This window comes from Dendronephthya gigantea, unplaced genomic scaffold (genome assembly GCF_004324835.1).
Source record: "Dendronephthya gigantea isolate DGI-Jeju-01 unplaced genomic scaffold, DenGig_1.0 000015F, whole genome shotgun sequence".
Classification (NCBI taxonomy): domain Eukaryota; kingdom Metazoa; phylum Cnidaria; class Anthozoa; order Malacalcyonacea; family Nephtheidae; genus Dendronephthya; species Dendronephthya gigantea.
The window spans coordinates 23,282-40,634 of NW_021163025.1; the positions used below are offsets into that span (position 1 = coordinate 23,282).

Below are 17,353 nucleotides of genomic sequence, written 5' to 3' on the forward strand. Positions count from 1 at the left end.
AGATCATGGGTCTCGACTAATGAAATTGCTTGAATTCTTAACGTTATTATATAAAATATTATACAACACACAATTATGATACACTTACGGCACGATACGATATAATACATGATGCGGTACCGTACAATGCAACACATCACAACAAAAATGGAACGGCTGGAACTCTACGACATTTTAAAAACCAATTACTACTGACACATCAGTCTAGAATGCCCTACTGACACACCAGTCTTGAAACAACAACTTTTGACATTGTTCAAACTCCGACAAGAGTTACAATTTGGCACACGGATTTCCAAGTCTTTCGGTCCTTTGAATCATAACAAGAATGCAACACATAAAATAATAGCTCCGTAGCAGTCTTATTCTTCTTCTTCAAAATCATCTCACGCTTCCTTGAATCTCATAACCGGACTCGTGTTTGAATGACCTGATCCAAACATGGAGTTTCGACAAATCAGAACACATGTTAGACACATGTTATTTTATAAATATGAATCGCTGATGTTCTTAATCGCGGGCAAAAGTACACAGACAGAGACAGATCACCGCCAACCGGACAATGTTAAGAACCGGAAAAGAGTTACAATTCAGACGTTTGTATAATAATAATTACGAGAATCACTTAGTATTTTCAGCCAGCAAATCTTATACATAAACTGAATTCGACGTTTCAAGCAGTTTTTAATAACAACGCATGTATTCAAAACAAATTTTAACATGAACTGTCATTGATCGGTATAATTATATAATCACGCCTATAAACAAACCAAGTTTCAGGACGCTCGCTCGCTGGCAAGATATACCCTGCAATGAATTGGAGACATGCTTTGTTTTGATCGTCTAGTTCGATCAGATTTTTCCAGCAGACAAAACTAAAATCTGCTTTTATCGACCAGCAGGTTTTTGACCTGCTTCATAGAGACGTCCAATGTACGGTCCAAAGGACAACTTATCGATATTGCGCAAGAAAATGAAACAAGTCTGAATTTACACAAATTACATTAATACTCCACTACTTATTCAACGATAATAGCTAATATAATGATATAAATTACGTAGCAACATACATATTGTGGACTATCGCGCACTGTTACTTGTGCATTTTAGTAAATGTACTTCTGTACAAGGGCGTAGCCAGGCCCATTACTTTGGGGCAGGAGCGCGTTTAAGGGGTGTCGGGTGACATCCGCACCGGCAAAATTTAGAATTTCAGGGCATCTAATATTATGAAAAATGGCGTTCCCCTGGAGGTCTGTTTCTTTATTGTTAAGTGGACTTCTTTTACTATTATATACCCCCAACAAATTTCCTAACCAGATGTCAACGTTTTGGAAAATCGGTTTCTCGAACGATTGGGATGCAATCTCTCTCTCTCCCAACCCCGGATAGCTACGCCCCTGCTTCTTTCTGTACACCGAAATGTTATCGTTTATGTCACATGTTGTTCATATGATTGTGTATCAATGTTTTCGCTTTTGCTACGAGTCCCGGTTAGCAGCATCTTGGATATACGTTACGCTTGTTAGGACCTAATACAGTTCTTGACTGTTCTGCAAACTGTTATCTACATGATACAATATCACTTATTACTTAGCAAACATTAGCGGGGCATGCACTTCGAACAGTTCCTTCGTCCCTGTAAAGATTAATCGTATAGAGGTAAATATATGAGGCTAATGTATGAGGCCTGTCTTTTAAAATTCTCCGAGTATGCCTCCATGTATGGTTTTTATTCACTCATGTACTCGGGTATGGCGAACTTTCAGGAACGTCAGGATATGTTTTTTCAATCAATGACAAAGCTTCCAGTACCAAACCCAAAGATTTCGGATCTCTTAGATTACCGTCAGTGGTTCTAAGATCATCATCTCCATATAATCTCGATCTTATCTTATTAGCCTTTTCGAGCGATTCCTGTGCCGACTGGTAATCTTTCATCTCATGCTGGGTGATGCTAATTCTGTAGTAACCTTCAGCCGTCGCAGGATGATCTTCTCCATATAATCTTAAATTTATTCCAAGAGCTTTTTGATGCGACTCTAATGCTGACTGGTAATCTTTCATCTCATGTTGCGTGATGCCAATTCTGTAATAACTTTCAGCCGTCGTATGATGATCTTTTCCATATAACTTGAGAAAGATTTCAAGAGCAGTTCGATATGACTCTAATGCAAGCTGGTAATCTTTCATCTCATGTAGTGTGATCCCAATGCTGAAATGACTTTGGGCTGTCTGAAAGTTATCTTTCCCATGCAGTTTTAACCTTATTTCAAGAGCTTTTTGACGTAACTCTAATGCTGAGTTGTATTTTTTCATCGCGTGTTGTGTGATTGCAGTCGTAAAATAACTTTCAGCTGTCGCGGGATGATCTTCTCCACGGAGTTTCAATCTTATTTCCAAGGCCTTTTGATGCGACTCTAATGCTGACTTGTCGTCTCCCATCTTTTGCTGGGTGATTCCGATATTGTAATAACTTTCTGCTGATCCCAAATGGTCTTCTCCAAATAAATTTAGAAAAATCTCGAGAGCGTTTTGAAATGACTCTAGGGCAAGCTGGTAATCCTTCATTTCATGTTGTGTGATTCCAATACTGAAATGACTTTGAGCCGTCTGAAAATGGTCTCTCCCTAGCAATTTTAATCGAATCTCGATGGCTTTTTGATGCGACTTTAATGCTGTCTTGTAATCTTTCATCTCATTTAGTGCGACTCCAATGCTGTAATAACCGTCAGCTGTTTCAGGATGATGTTCTCCATGTATTTTTATCTTTTTATGAAGACCTTTTTGTTGCAAATCAAATGCTGACTTGTATTCTTCTGTCATATAGTGTCTTCTAAATGGAGAAGAAGCAGTTTTTACTTTCTGCATCATCTCATCATCAAGGATCGATACTCTAATATTTTTAAAGTATAGCTGTATCTGTTGCATACTGGGCCAACAAATACTTATTGAATAATGATGAATAATAATGACAGTGTCGCGGTTATATGACAATTTCCATTATAGCGGAAATTTTTGAAAAATATTTTTTAGGCATTTAGTCTCAGTACCAAGCATGTGATCCTTACGTTCTCAATTTTTTCAGTAAAATGTATAGTAAAGTAGAACGAGTAAAAAGCGGTCTTCATAAAAAAGTTACAGATGGAATACTCAATGTGTTGTATTAATCCGCGCGTGCTTTAAAAATATATTTCAAGAATAGCAGGTACAATGCAATTTCGTTGACCTTCATGGGCTGGATAACGCGTGGTCCAATTTGTAATGTTCATCCTTCCTCAAATGGTCGGCATTAGGTGTAAAAGAGATTTTAGACTTTTGCCCCTGTCAATAAAGTACAAAACTTTCCGCTTTATAGCCAATTAGGGCGCTGCTGTATGACTAACAAAACCATCCAACGTCGACTGTTCATGACATATAATTTGGATGGCTTTGGATTCGGCTATGTTCTGTCAAAATACCCGGGTGTAAAATATCGCCCATGGCCGAATTCTTACCCGCACACGACACTCGATCTCCGCCCGGCACCGTGAAAACCAATTTTCTACTAATCCCAAAGCCGGTGAGGAGCGCTGTGCGAGGGTGCTAATTCCGCCCGGAGATTAGGGATTACACCTGGGTATTGTAACAGAACAGCGGAATCCTATCTTTTCCGTATTTTACAAAAATTTCGCAACGAAACTTTGCATTTGCACTAATTTAAGTAAGATCTTTCTAACTGCATGTGATGTTTTATTTTCTTGTTACTTCCATCAAAAATTAGTCTAAAGCGCAAATCGTCCATTGGGCTATAAATTATTCTCGGGAATAGATTGCATAATAATTTCGTAATAATCAGACATTTACCTCTTCATAATTACTTCCTTTGTTTCATTCACCTCCTCCATGTTTTCAATCTTCACCTTCAGTCCTTCTACTTTGATTCCAACCTTGGAAAACTCTTCCTGCAAGCGTTCCTTTATTCTTCCTGATTCATAATCCTCTAAGACTTCCAGAAACCTGATGTCTGTGAGACAATGTAACTCAACACGCAAAGATCCAGGCTGAACGTCAGGAGGATCTTGACCATCGTGGTTGCCACCAAGAGCATTTTGCACTGCAACGTCCACTAATGGTTTCAGTAATTTATAACCAGCATACAGAGCGCCAAGACCCAGACCTATTTTAATGGCTGTTTTGCACGCTGTTTTCACCACTTCCACATTGTCTGTCTCGATATGGAAAAAAAATTTTAAACCGAAAAGGGATCCGCCCCCTCGTATAACGTGTCTAACTGCCGAAGATGATTCAGCCATTCAGGATATTCGAGACAACAAACTAAAAAACAATGGAGAAGTTAAGAACGTGAAAAATTTGTGTGAGGCATTTGGCGCTACCTCATGTCATCGTAGGAACTCGGAACTACTTTATACAATCATTGAAATATTTTCTGCTTTTTCTGCTTTCGTAATGATTTTATACGTATACTGAGCAACACTATTATACTACCTAGCAACATATTGCTCGTTTTATTTTCAGGAATAAAGACTATTATGTTACAGCAAACCCACCTACAAGATTTAATTTTCGGCATTTCTACAATATATACAGTGGAGGTCAAAAATCTGAGTCCAGCCGATAATTTTTTTTATTTAATTTACAATAAATGATATCTTGTGAGTTGGAACGTGGATTTGTTGATATGCACTTGCGCATTATATGATAGATCAGCCTCGCTTATGTTTACTAGTTAATTCACATGGTGTTTAAGTTGTACAAGAAATGCGGGTTATTCTGTTTGTGGACCAAAGATGGCAAAAGAGGTTCGCGAATGGTAGTGAGGCCAGATAATCGAAATCAACAATGAAGGGATACCTCAGCGAAAATTGAGATGAAGTTATAGGTGTCCGGGGAAAAATTGGAACGTTTCGTGAATCAGGTTCGTATTCAATCAAATGAAAATGTGGGAGACCAAGAGCTACGCTGCAAAGAAGGATGGAAAGAAAATAGAAGGAAAACCAGTGGAACGTCCTTAGTCAATGTTGGAATAGAATTAAAGCGGTTGTTCTAACAAAATTGGTTCACTCTATGCCAGAAAAAAGTCAAAGCTGTTTTGAAACGTAAAAGAGATCCTACAAAATATTAGAACTTGTCCCGAGCAAGTATATGCATATATCGATCACGTGACATTATTATGCATCCACACGCGCATTCTTAATTAAGAAGTAGAAAACATTTTCTGTGTTTTTATACAGTTATAGAAACACGCGTGGGAGTTTGGAGAACGAGAAATAATCACGTTATTGCGAGTTCTCCCAAAACTCCCACAAGTTTTCCTATTTTGCAATTCTATTAGTTATATTTAAACAATCAATTTATGCTTTCCTGACTATAATAACACTGCGCTATTGCAAATGATATTGGTAACTATTTCTATCGTAAGGTTGCTATAATTCGTAATGAACTTGTCATTGCTCATGTTACCCATGATGAGCGTGTTATGCTGATTCATGATCCTGAGTTTAATACTGAATATGGAAAACTATCTAACTTTAAGGATATCACGCAAGACGACGTATCAACTTATTAGAGCTTAAAAAAGAAGTCATGTATGCTTGATCCTATATGCATGTCCACTTCGTTGCTAACAAACTGTATTGATCGAGGAAATACTCCCAGTTATTACCTCAATGATCAATTCTTCACTGTCTCTTGGTTATTTACCATCTGAGTGGAATTAGTCTAACTTACAATTTGTGTCTATAAATTGACAGAAAAAGTGGTCTGCAACCAGACTCAAGATCATTTGTTGCGGTCGAGCTTATATCCGGTGCTCCAGTCAATTTATATAGCACCTAAACAGCTTTCCTGCACGTCCATAACTACATTCTGGTAAATATGCATGTGAATAATCAGAAGGTCACCCTACTTGTACTTCAAGATTTGATCTCAGCGTTTGGGCAGGTAACGTGGTTTGATATATCTTAAGTATGAAAACGGCAATTAATAAAACATGTCCATCCGCTAATTATCACTTACACAATATCAGGCGCATAAAGAGATTCTTGCGCTTTGAAGATAGAAAAATAGGTATGCAATGCATACATGTGGGTAGCCTCCAAAGCATTGGCAAAGATTTTCCAGTTTTGTTCAATGTCAAATGACAGGCCGCAATAATGGCGGGGAAATCAACTGCACGATGCTTAGTTTTACGTTCTAATGCCATACGCAAAGGCAAAAATGGGCTAGTGTGCTAGTTGGATACAGTTTTGACAAAGTAGAAATAAGAATAATCAATGAAATACCAATGAAATACCATTTCTGCGATTAATTTATCTGAAAGTTTAGGCCAGTTTACACCGATCAGGGCCATAAGGCTGACAAAATTTTGGCTCTGCCCAGTCTCTTTCGTAGATAAACAAACTCGGCGGACAGACATGCATCATCGCTCATCGTTTTTTGCGTGTAGCATTGTGGTTAGCCCGCGAACGGGCTACCCACAAAAACGATTCTCCAGCCGGCCGTTGTAATTAATGTCAAAGATACATTATTGCAACAGCTTACTGTTTGGCGTTTGGTCCGCGCATTTGATGAAGCTTCAAAGAGTGCAAAATGCTGCAGCCCGCCTAGTGTTCTTCTTTCCAAAGAATGAGTAACAACGTCGTTAATTAGATTACACTGACTTTCAGTTAAATTCAGAGTAAAATTTCAAATCTTTATGATCACATTTAGATGGATAAATAAAACTGCCCTGAATATTTATATCTGATATCTAACTTAGGAAAGTTATTACAGGTTAATATTACTGCGAGGTCGAAAAAGACTTTTAAGAGACATAGCATTTTGTAATGACTCAGCAACAGTGTGGAACAATCCTCCCTGTTTTAATAAGAACCTACCTGGTTTAAGAACCTTTTTAAGTCACTTTTCAAAACACACTATTTTGGAGAAGCTTTTAACGTATGAATTTTATTAATCGGGTAGCAGAATGGATTTTTATCTATTTTAAATTTTCGTAAAAAAAACTATAATCTCAAATTTTCCCCCGATCCGGTGCGAAGCACCGTGCGAGGGTACTAATTCCGCCCAGGGATTTTAATTACGCCCGGGAATGCAAATGCGAAATGAAAGTTGTCCGCCATTATGTCATGGACGTTGGGCGTTTTTGTAAGTTATGCGCATGCGTGAGTTTAAGACGAGTTAAACTGGTAACTAGCAAACATTTATAAACGTGCGATTGGCTAAATTAAAATTTGAGATCACGTCAGCATAACAGAATTTTGAATTATAAAACTTTTTTTTAAATAATATTTTTCATTTGGATGGTCTTAAAAATATATGAAAAATTGACTCGTAGAATTGAATAAAATATAATGTGAAAGATGTGAAGAAAAACTTTCATTCAAAGGGATGATAAAAAAACTACGATTTTGAAGCATTTTTAAAGTATGTTTGAACAGGTAAATGGGTAGATTTTGTATTTTAAAGCATGCAAGTATTTTGTAAGTTTAATAAGTGGATTTATCAACAAATGTATGACACGTCTTTGAATTTATTCGTCAATTTCATTGAAATGATTTTGATTTGGAAGGTATTTATTTTTAAAGGTGAATCTGTTTAAAAAGTAATTGAAATTTCGCTAAAAATTGTAGTATTTAAAACTATTCGTAGCACAATTATGATTATAGCCGACGACTTTGATAGCTCAAGAGTCGATTTTATAATTGTACCCAGATATAGCATTTTACTTTACGACTTCGATCATTCAGCAGAAACGAGTATTATAGAATTTCAGTGATGGAAATATATGCTTATTGCTTCAGGCGAGGGGACTTTGCATGCAATGTATTTCTAGTTGCTTATTATGTAAGCGCATTTGATGATAACATCGCATGCCAATTTGCGCTATATATATAAGCAGTAAATTATTAATAATATTAGCACAGCTATATTTGTTTGTTCAAAAACAATTTGTTTGTTCGTACTCTCAGCACCTTCTGGAACACGGGTGATGTGAAACCTTGCATATATAGCATATAGCTATATGAAATTCATGTATGAAAAATCAACCAATTCTTTATCTCCGAATTTGGCTTCCATTTAGTCTATTTTCCATTTACTCGTAATTGTCGTGAACAAGTCATTTTCACCGTTGAGAAATGTAAGTTTGCCTTTAATATCTGTTAATATTTGAATACAGAATCGTAAACATTGCATGCATATCGAGTTCTTTCTAAACTGAATCACCCGATGAACCGCGAATTAAGTGGTAGCTACGTCGTTGGGGCTTCAATCTCTTTGTCATCAAGCTTTCTATAACATGCGTTTTTGAGCCTCCACAAAGAATTATCTGTATCTAAAAGGGGTGGCAATGTACTTTTAGGAACGTTTAGAACTCATAAAATCAATTAGAGATAAAAAATTTGACGGTAAAATGGCAAGCAGCTCAAATTTGTATAAATTTGTATATATAAACTAATAATGAAAATGAAAGGTAAAATCATTGGAGTACATTCCTTTGAAACACCCAACAGCGCGCCATAGGATATTTTGCTAAATGTTTGGTTTGTCAGAATTCAGTATCAAATAATTGTGTAAATCGATCAAAAAAGCATGTGCAGCTTATCGAGTAATAGTACTGTGTTCGGCTTTATCATCTACGAGTGATCATGATTTTTGTGATTCACTTCATATGTGAAAGCTGAATCCTTTGTGAAACGTTCTCAACCACGTCACTTATTTCATTTGAAAAGCTAATTATCCAGCCATTTTCCTAAGTCGAAAGCAAGTATTTTACAAAAAGTTTCAAACAAGACGTAACGAAAGGTGGCATGTGTTTTGGGCAAGAGAAAGTGTAATAGTGTTCAAGATGATGCGAAGTCCTTTCTGAGCGCATTTTCTGCTCATACAGACTGTGCAACAGTCCAAATTAAAATGGCACTTCTTCGCCGGAATTATGATTAAAATTAAAATCACAAAAGAAGACAAACCTGCCGTTAGTTTCCAACTATTATGTTGCGACGCCTGGAATGCTGTTTAAAGATTGTTATCAGCAGAGCATATATACGCCGAACGGACTTCAACTATATGGGGTTGAGTTAAAGCAAATCTTTACACCAATTTTTTTTTATTGCTTGTTTACAAAGTTAGATATCTGTTTCCGCAAGTATTTTCTGGACCGACAAAAGCCATATTGCTTAAAGGTTTTTCCACGAACAGCGATTCAGAAGTACTTAAACGTAAGAATTAAAATTGGATTAAAATTTAACCCATGCAGGGTTAGCGCTAACCCGTGCAGCTTTGAACAACTGGTCAATGATGTCTAATGTAATAGTGCTTATAATTCCAGCAAAGTTCTTTTAATTTGAATCAATTTCATAAGAGAAACATTATCCTAAATAATTTAAACAACGCTTCTAATATAATCTTAATTTATGTCGTCAGATAACTGGCCACACTATTACTGTACTTATATTGATGACACCATAGATCTTACAGAAATATAGTTTGTTTCAGGAATATTTTATTATTAATTTATATTGTATACATAACCACTTCTACTTCAGCCTTATCGTGCTTATAGAAATAATTCCTGCGAGGAAAATGAGTGTAGGTTCTTAGACACTGCTAGCAACTATAGTTAAGCAAAAAGGAAGTTGTCTCACCTTCTTAGAGGACTTTAAACGAATGTGAATTGTAAGGACTTTAAACAAACGTGAGCTGCTAACTTTGTATACACGCTTTTCTTAAGCTGTGTTATGAAAGCCTTCAGAATCATTGAATGCCTTTTTTATGCATTGCTGACTTTTATTGTCTCGTTCTTGGAAGAAATTATCGTTAATGATATGCTTGAATCGAAAGTGAAAGAAATATTTTGAATTCGTTTGATAGCTTTCAAGCAGCATTCAAACACCTGAAAAGTTCACGACATAAAAGCGGTTTTGAGTCGCTCTATACTAAAAGTAAACAATTTCAGTAAATATATTTTTGTGAAATGATAAAAACGTACAAGCGTGCATTCCTTTGAGGTAACCAACAGCGCTATTAAAATGCCTTAAATATTTTTGTCGTCCATAAATTTTATGCCATCCGTAAAAGACACTGCCGTTTTTATGTGAGTGTATATCCTCGGATGGTTAGAATGTTTACCTGCATGACTTGTGGCCTAAGGTACTTTTAATATTATCTAGCAGCACAACTGTCTAAACAAAGTCGGTGTTGTTGAAAACGCTCGAATACTCGTGACTCATTTACGCCTAATTTTCATTGTGTATATAACTTAATTATTTTATGGATAAATGAATTCAATGGCTAAATATCCTAGCCTTAAATTTGAAATCAGGTACGCCCCTCCGTGCAAAGTTTTAAGTCCAGTTTGAAGTTTGAGATCTGCGACGTTACAGCGGTAAGGACTGGGGATGACAACACAATTGAAACTTCGCGTTATCAAGTTAAGGCCATGTTACACGGTGCAATTTTTCTTGCAACTTGTAATGCAATTCTACTTTTAAGAGATGTAAATTAGTCTTTAAAATGTAAGTGTAAGAAACACCATGGAGTGTAATAGTTTGGTAGTTGCAAAACTATTCCTAAAATTCTAAAAATTTTCCACGTACTTAACAAAAAGTTTTAAAGAAGACATAACGAAAGGTGGCATGTGTTTTGCGCAAGAGAAAGTGTAATAGTGTTCAAAATGATGCGAAGTCCTGTGCTCATACAGACTGTGCAACAGTCCAAATTAAAATGGCACTTCTTCGCTAGAATTTTAATTAAAATGAAAATCACAAAAGAAGCTAAGACAAACCTGTTGTTAGTATTCCAACTGTTATGTCGCGACGCCTGGAATGTTGTTTATATACATAGATTGTTATCAGCAGAGCATGTACGCCGAACGGACTTCAACTATATGGGGCTGAGTTAAAGCAAATCTTTTTTGAAAGATTTTTCAACGAAAAGCGATTCAGAAGCACTTAAACCTAAGGATTAAAATTGTATTAAAGTTAAACCCATGCAGGGTTAGCGCTAACCCGTGCAGCTTTGAACAACTGGCCAATGATGTCTAATGTAATAGTGCTTACAATTCCAGCAAAGTTCTTTTAATTTGAATCAATATCATAATAGAAACATCCTAAATAAAACTTTCATTATTTTACATCTTCAACAAGTTGTAGATAACGATAATCACAAAAATATCAAGTCTTGTATATTCTACGTGCTTTCCTTAATATAATTTAAACAACGTTTCTAATATAACTTTAATTTATGTCGTCAGATATCTTGGCACACTATTACTGTACTTATATTGATGACACCATAGATCTAACAGAAATATAGTTTGTTTCAGGAATATTGAATGAATGAATGAATGAATGACTTTATTTCACGAGGGTAAAAACACATTACAGCCAGGGGCTGACAAACTTGTGGCCCTCAGAATAGGATATTAGAATCATGCAAGTATATACAATAAGATATATAGAATGTAGAATAATACAATAGACAATCTATTCTAAGACTATATAAAAACATGCAACTAGAACACTAGAATTAAGAAAGGTTAAAATGATCAAGATCTATATACTGTTGTAATAATATATACTGTTTTAATAATATATACTATTGTATTAATATATATTGTATACACATTTATATTGTATACCACCTCTGCTTCGGCCTTATCGTGTTTAGAAAAAATTAGTGTAGGTTCTTATATATCTAAGATACACACTTCTAACAACTAGTTAAGCAAAAGGAAGTTATCTCACTTTCATAGAGGACTTTAAACGAATGTGAATTGTAAGGAATTTCAACAAACGTGAGCTGCTAACGTTGTATACACGCTTTTTTTAAGCTGTTTTATGAAAGCCTTTAGAATCATTGAATGCCTTTTTTATGCATTGCTGACTTTTATTGTCTCGTTCTTGGAAGAAATTATCGTTAATGATATGCTTGTATTGAAAGTGAAAGAAACATTTTGAATTCGTTTGATAGTTTTCAAGCAGCATTCAAGCACCTGAAACGTTCACGACATAAAAGCGGTTTTGAGTCGCTCTATACTAAAAGTAAACAATTTCAGTAAAAATATTTTTGTGAAATGATAAAAACGTACAAGAGTACATTCCATTGAGGTAACTAAAAGCGCTATTAAAATGCCTTAAATATTTTTGTCGTCCATAAATTTTATGCCATCCGTAAAAGAGGCGAGTTGCACAATGCTGCCGTTTTTATGTGAGTGTATATCCGGGGATGGTTAGAATGTTTACCTGCATGGCTTGTGGTCTAAGGTACTTTTAATATTATCTAGCAGCACAACTGTCTAAACAAGAGGATACAATCGACAATCCGGGACAAACAAGTAAATTACCGAAACTTTTGCAAGTGCATATCTCTACAAGGCTGCACTTGCTTTAATACATGTCCATATGACAGCCGGTCCACATAATGTCGAGTGTCATTAAATATCTGGACATGACGGGTTAAATACAGATGAACGAAAGCGTTCTGTGACATTCCGTCTCTTTTGTGTCTATACGCGGGCAAAAGTACACAGACACCGCCAACCGGACAATATAAAGAACCGGAAAGACTTACAATTCAGACGTTTGGATAGTAATAATTACGAGAACCACTTAGTGTTTTCAGTCAGCAAATCTTATACATAAACTGAATTCGACGTTTCAAGCAATTTTTTATAACAACGCATGTATATTGAAAACAAATTTTAACATGAACTGCCATTGATTATAACAAATTGTACCTATGTTGTGTATGGCTAGTGTGGGGCTTCTTTAAAATAGGGAATGGGGGAGTGGAAGAACCGGAGAGAGGGGGGAATGCGGTAACAAGGGAACCAGAGAATGGGCGAGCCTGGGAATAGTGGAACCAGGGAACGGTAAAACTATGGACTCATTGAACAGCTAAACTAAGAGTAATGATCTTGAACCTAAAAGGAACAACTGTTAGTATCCACATGATGGGATACATTATCCTCATCATCCTAATTAGAAATATATTTATTGTTATTGGCGTTCTTGTATTAGATTTTACAAAAGTGAAAAATCATAATATACGATACGCCTTTTCGGTAAAATTAAAAATATAAATAGCATAATGCTATTGTTGTGTGGCTTTTAAAATCCTGTGGAAACTATAAGCTAGTGTGTTCGTTTAATTGGCATGCAAATTTTCGATTGAATAGTGATATCTATTCAAAATATAATGACAAATGCATGCAACAGAACATTTTTTATATGGGAATAACATTGCTCAAGAGACTTTCCGGTGTATATAATTTTCATTTCGTTTTCTAATATGCTTTAGTTTAGCATAAAATGTTTGCATTTGCTTTCAACAAAATCTACGAAAAAAACGATCGCAGTTGCCATTCGCTATCGAACACAATGTTATGAACTGCTGAGAACGACAACACAATAATCAAACCGAGAATATCTTAAGAAATGTCTGTCAGACAATTCTGTCATATCTTAAGGAATGTCTGTCTTACCTAGGTTGGACGTCGGTCTGACCTCGGTTCAACCGTGATCAGACCGAGGTTTGACCTAGGTTAACCGCGGTTTCTGTTAGTTTTTTTCTGGAAAGTACTGTATACCCATATTTCGACTGGGTAGTCTAGTCCGTCCAATTCTGGGGTTTCACAGAATCCACATGTATCGCAGTTCTAATGAAAAATCCTAATAAGGAACTCCTACTAGAAAACTGTATAATCTCTCAAGCAATAAACCTGGCATTTAATGCAGACTAACGCTTACCTTTATAAAAAATTAAGAGATATAGGCTAGTTATCATTTCAGACAAACATAAGTGCAACATGCGACCTTGCAGCTTCCGTCAGGGGAGGTGCATTGTTGGTTATAGTCTTGCATTCACAATTATACTATCCCCTTTTTTGGTGGGTGGTATTATCATATATAAATACATCAGATGAATTATGTACATTAAATGACGTTTCCACAAGGATACTGGATTTAAACGTAGATTTATTAATTAATTATATTGCATTAAGTGTTTCATATTTAAAAATATTTGTAGAACTACACGTATAGATTAAGATGATTAATGTGCATAAAATATATATGATCATGCCGCTAATGTTACACCCATTTGAAGCGCTGAGCAGTGTTTATCGTCTCTAATCTAATAATCATATCATCCTTGTGCCACGTTGTAGGCCCAATACAAATTATATACAGAGTATGGAAATAAATATACTGGTATATAGCACGGCATATATAAATGTATATATTCATTAGGTGTATATCAATCATTAGGTGCTACTACATTACATTAGGTACGGTGCTACTAAATAAGCTACTCCAGCTTCCGATTATATACCAACTATAACTAGGTACAAATATACTAACTACACTAGTAATCCACTATTGCATTTTAAAATTACAGAAACAATGATTATTTATACAGTATATTACTATAAAGTGTCGATTACCATGCATTATAGGAAATTTTCGCGTCACTTGACGTATTAAAGAAATCTTTCTATTATCTATCTGGTAAAAGTTTTAATCTAAAGTATCCGGCACCTATCTCTCTAAAAAATTAATTACTTTTTGCTCATGGGCAAATAAGAAATGAAGTTTTACTGAAAGAAGCTCCCAGTTACATTAAATTATATCACCCACCGAGTCCTATAAAATCATATGCACTTGATACGATGCTAAAATTCATGATCGTTATATATATATATATAGAGTTCGATCCATCATTACAGTTCGAGACCATAATCATTAGAGTTCGATCAAATTCATGATCGTTAGAGTTCGATCCATCATTAGAGTTCGAGACTATAATCATTAGAGTTCGATCACTTCGATGAATTAACTTGCTCCACCTTGTCAAAGTATATGCATCGACAACTCTTAATTATTTTCAACTTCTAGTCGACGAAGGTATCCGAACGACGCCTTCCCCTCATTGATTTACCATCTCAAACACTTCGGATCGTAACGTTAAGGCCCGGTTTGCACTTTCAAATCTTCTGTGATCAGACATGGAGATTTCAAACAGCAAATCCTATTTTTCAAAGTACATCGTAAAAATATTAAACGTTTAATAAAGTGTAACTTGGCTTAAGAAATGTTTTAACGAATCCTAGAAATGAGACTGCATCAAACAATGCAAATTAGATCTCAGCGCAATGTTTGATTTTTGTCCTAAACAAGCTTACGTTTTATGTAATTTTATGTAGTATTAATTTTAATTATGCTCAAATTCCCAACTGGGCTCTCATTGCATTTTTAGCTCAATAACCTATAATGCTGGGTGTAGTTCCTCTATCTCGTGTTGTGTAATTCCAGTGTTTCAGAAACGCTTCAGTCGTATCAGAGTGATCTTCTTCAAGTATTTCTTGAAGAACTTTCGCGACCAATTCTAATTTGAAATCTTCTATCTCATCTTCCAGGCTCAAAAGCCTCGCATAAATCTCATCTATGTCATCAGAATCATCTTTCCCAGGTAGCTTCAATCTGATCTCGAGGTCTTTTTTCTTCGAATCTATTGCAGACCTGTAATCTCCCATCGCAAGCTGTGTGATTGCAATGCGGCTATAACTGTCAGCTATGCAAGAGTGATATTCTCCATATAGTTTTAATCGAATTTCAAGAGCTTTTTTATCCGACTGTAATGCGAGGCTGTACTCTCCCATTTCACGTTTTGTCTCCCCAATCATGTGATAGCTGAAAGCTGTGTCGGAATCGTCTTCATGTTTTAATCTGATTTCGAGAGCTTTTTCTTCGGACACTGATGCCGACTTATAATCTTCCATATCTCTTTGTACGATTCCAATGAAGTTATAAATATCAGCTGTGATGGGATCATCTTTTTCATTTTTTAATCTAATAACAAGAGCTTTATTTCCTGAATTTAATGCAGACTTATATTCTCCCATTCTATGTTGTATAATCGCAATGTTGACATGATTAATAGATGTGTCAGAGAAATCTTCTTCACCACCTCTTTTTTCTCGGATTTCAAGAGCTTTTTGTTCTGCCTTCAATGCTAACTTGTAATCTCCCAGCATGTGATAGGTGATTCCAAGGCTGTCATAACTCTTGTCTGTGTATCGGGATGATCTCTCCGTGTAGTTTTTCTCGGATTTTAAGAGCTTTTAATTTTGATTTTAATGCTAACTTGTAATTCTCCATCCAATGCTGAATAACTCCAATGTTGTGATAACTCCTGGCTGTCGCATCGTGGTATTCTCCATACAGGTATGATGTCTTTTAAGGGCTTCTTCTTCTGACTCTAATGCTGACTTGTAATCTTTCATCTCTTTTTGTATGGTTCCAATGAATTCATAATTATTAGCTGTATCAGAATGATATTCGTTATGTTCTTTTCTGATCTTAAGCGATTTCTGTCCCGACTCTAATGCTAACTTGTGATCTCCCATCATAAAATGTAGGATTCCAATGTTCAAATGATGGTCAGCTGTGTCGGATTGATCTTCTCCCATCCTGTTTTGACTTGATTTCATGAACTTTTCCTCCGCCTCCAATGCGGATTTGTAATCTTTCATCTCCATGTATGTAATTCCAATCTTATAATAACTTTCAGCTATTTTAGGATGATCTTCACCATATATTTCTAATCTGATTTGAAGAGCTTTTTTCTTTGATTTTAATGTGCTGAATCGTAATCTTTCAACTCGTGTGTGTGTTCACCAATGCTGTGATAACTGTCAGCTGTGTCAGGATGAATCTCTCCATATAGATTTATTCTTATTTGAAGAGCTTTGTGCTTGGACGCTAATGCTGATTTGTAATCTCCCATTGCATGCTGTGTCTCCCCAATCCTGACATAACTGAGGGCAGTCATAGAATGTTCTACTCCATATTGTTTCAATCTCATTTGAAGAGCTTCTTGATCCGATTTTAATGCTGACTTGTAATCTTCCATCATGTTTTTCATAATTCCATAAAAATTATGAATGAGAGCTGTGAGTGAAACATCTTCCCCAAAATGTTTTCTTCCAATTTCAAGTGCTTTTTCTCCCGATGATAATGCAGATTATAATCTTCCATCTTACTCTGTGTCATTCCAATGCTGAATATAATTTTCAACTGTCTCAGGATGATCTTCTCCATAAGAGCTTCAATTTGATCTCAAGAGCTTTTTCTTCAATTCTAATGCAAACTTGTAATCTCCCTTTCATCTGTGTTATTCCAATGCTGTGGTAGTTGTCCGCTGTGTCAGCATGGTATTCTCCAAACAGTTTTAAAGTAATTTTAGAGACTTTTTCCCAACTCCAATGCTTTCTTGCAATCTCCAATTGACCTTTGCGTGCCTCCAATGCTCCCATAGCTGTCAGCTGTTGTCGGATGATCTTCTCCATATAGCT

At 35.8% G+C, this 17,353-nt stretch overlaps 1 protein-coding gene across 1 annotated transcript; it reads right to left on the bottom strand.

Annotated features, from left to right (window-relative positions):
* Positions 1 to 15,256: 15,256 nt before the first annotated feature.
* On the bottom strand, positions 15,257 to 16,033 carry LOC114520134 (kinesin light chain-like). The gene has a single exon (XM_028540355.1). It carries the CDS (start codon positions 16,031 to 16,033, stop codon positions 15,257 to 15,259), a length of 777 nt encoding a protein of 258 aa, XP_028396156.1.
* Between the last annotated feature and the right edge of the window lie 1,320 nt (positions 16,034 to 17,353).